At 49.5% G+C, this 2,475-nt stretch overlaps 1 protein-coding gene across 1 annotated transcript; it reads left to right on the top strand.

Annotated features, from left to right (window-relative positions):
- Positions 1–1,656: 1,656 nt before the first annotated feature.
- On the top strand, positions 1,657–2,023 carry LOC131934905 (uncharacterized; the record flags this gene model as incomplete). The annotated part of the gene is made up of 2 exons (XM_059291164.1): positions 1,657–1,702; positions 1,973–2,023. Coding segments are annotated over 2 exons (97 nt in total), but the record flags the coding sequence as incomplete, so codon positions are not given.
- Between the last annotated feature and the right edge of the window lie 452 nt (positions 2,024–2,475).

Below are 2,475 nucleotides of genomic sequence, written 5' to 3'. Positions count from 1 at the left end.
TTGTTCAACCTAGAACAAACTACAAGGCAGCAGTTGTTTTATTTTGGAGTTGTCTCTCATAGAAGAGTGGCTGTCCCCAGCTAACGAACCTCATCTGCCCGAGGGTTCGAACTCGAGACTTTTCGGTTTAGCAACCATGAGCTTTACCGTGTAAAATTTAAATGTGATTGTAGTGTTGTTAGAGTGAGTGTTAGAGTTGGGGTTAGAGTCACGGCTAGGGTAAGGGTTTCTTTCAAAATTATATTTCAACATAATCCAGCGTCTTCGTGCTTTACTATGATGTTGGACGGGATTTTATCCAACACAAATATAACGAGTCAACCTTGTATGGGCCATTTAGGCCGTTGACTCCGATTTCAGCCTGCTTTTCTTTTTGGATTTGCTAGCCTTTGTCCAACCAAGAACAAACTGCAAGGCAGCACTTAGTTTATGTTGGAGTTGTCTCTCCTACATGGGTTGCTGTCCCCAGCTATCGAGCCTCATCTGCCCACAGGTTTTAACTCAGTGTTTCTACCAGACTTTTTTCTCCGGGAGTGCACTTGAAATATTATTTGGGGGGGGGGGGGGGGGGGGGGGGGGGGGGGGGACAACAATATTCGGGGGGGGAGGGGGGGCGGACACTGTCAAAAGTATATATTTTCTATATAAATTCCATTTCGCTCGGGGGGGGGGGGGGGAGGGCGGAGATGCCTGGAAGAAACTGTACGAACTAGGGACATTTTCGCAGTCATGAGCTTTGCAGACCCGACCACGCCGACCACGCCTACCCCCATGATTAAGCTATTTTCACCAACTATCTTCGTCGTGTCCGTGACTAACTGACTAAATACTAACTTGAGACATGTTTCCCTCCCCTATCCATAACTAGCAATATTTTTTTTTCATCCTTGCGCAAATCCACTTTTTACTGAAAAGGGGGTGACCACTCTTGCCTCGTGGAAGACACATTTCTTCCCTCCCCCTTATACAATCTGCCACCCACACCCAAGGACAGGCAACTCGGGGTGTTTGTCGTCCTACGCCAACTAATTTATCTCCCTTTTTAATTTTTTTTTTTCTTTTGCCTTAACGACATGCATTTCTAAAATATTCCAGCCTCCTTATTCGGTAATGGGATCTTAGTAATGTCCTAAACCTAATCCTAATCTTAACTTAAAGTCGACTAGAATAGGATGGCGTTTCATATAGTCTGAAGTCACACTTCGATGCTGCCATGGAGAAAAAAAACACGGCATTACCAGGTCCCACTACAAGGTCCCTAGCCCTCACACGATCAGGCCCCTCACAATACCCTCACTTGTCCCTCACACATCCTTCCCTAGCCCTCACACGGCCTCACACGTTCATCCCTCACACTCCCCAGGCCCCTCACAATGCATTCACTTACCGGCCTTACCCGCCCCCCTCACACAGCCCTCCCTAACCCGTTCTTGTCCCACACTCCACCCGTCCCACACACCACCCGTCCCACACACCACCCGTCCCACACACCACCCGTCCCACACACCACCCGTCCCACACACCACCCGTCCCACACACCACCCGTCCCACACACCACCCGTCCCACACCACCCGTCCCACACACCACCCGTCCCACACACCACCCGTCCCACACACCACCCGTCCCACACACCACACGTCCCACACACCAGCCGTCCCACACACCAGCCGTCCCACACACCACCCGTCCCACACACCACCCGTCCCTCACACACGACCCTCCCTAACCCCTCAAACCCGCCAGTTCTTGTCCCACACACCACACGTCCCACACACCACCCGTCACACACACCACCCGTCCCACACACCACCCGTCCCACACACCCACCCGTCCCACACACCACCCGTCCAACACACCACCCGTCCAACACACCACCCGTCCCACACATCACCCGTCCCACACACCACCCGTCCCACACACCACCCGTCCCACACACCACCCCGTCCCACACACCACACGTCCCACACACCACCCGTCCAACACACCACCCGTCCCACACACCACCCGTCCCACACTCCACCCGTCCAACACACCGCCCGTCCTCACACTCCACCCGTCCCACACACCGCCCGTCCCTCACACACAACCCTCCCTATCCCCTCACACGAAAAAAAAACACCTGTTAAATCTAATCGAGTCAATTTACTTTAAAGTCCATAAATAGATTCCTTGAGTCTGTTGACCATACTTGTACAGTAGTCAGCTGAGGTAATACTCCATTAAATTGACAACCACGGATTCAAAACAGCTGACGTCACTGGCAGCTAAAAACATTTATAGCCTACACACACACACAGACACACACATATATACATATATATATATATATATATATATATATATATATATATATATATATATATATATATATATATATATATATATATATATATATGTAAAGATTTCTAGGTAAATTAATCTTGATTATAGAAACATGACATACATGTGTGTACATAGTTGCTCTTTCTTCTTTC

This window comes from Physella acuta, unplaced genomic scaffold (genome assembly GCF_028476545.2).
Source record: "Physella acuta isolate Inbredline_101_S28 unplaced genomic scaffold, ASM2847654v3 ptg000122l, whole genome shotgun sequence".
Classification (NCBI taxonomy): Eukaryota; Metazoa; Mollusca; class Gastropoda; family Physidae; genus Physella; species Physella acuta.
Note: the sequence above shows the minus strand (reverse complement) of the source record. Positions and strands in the feature narration are given on the sequence as shown.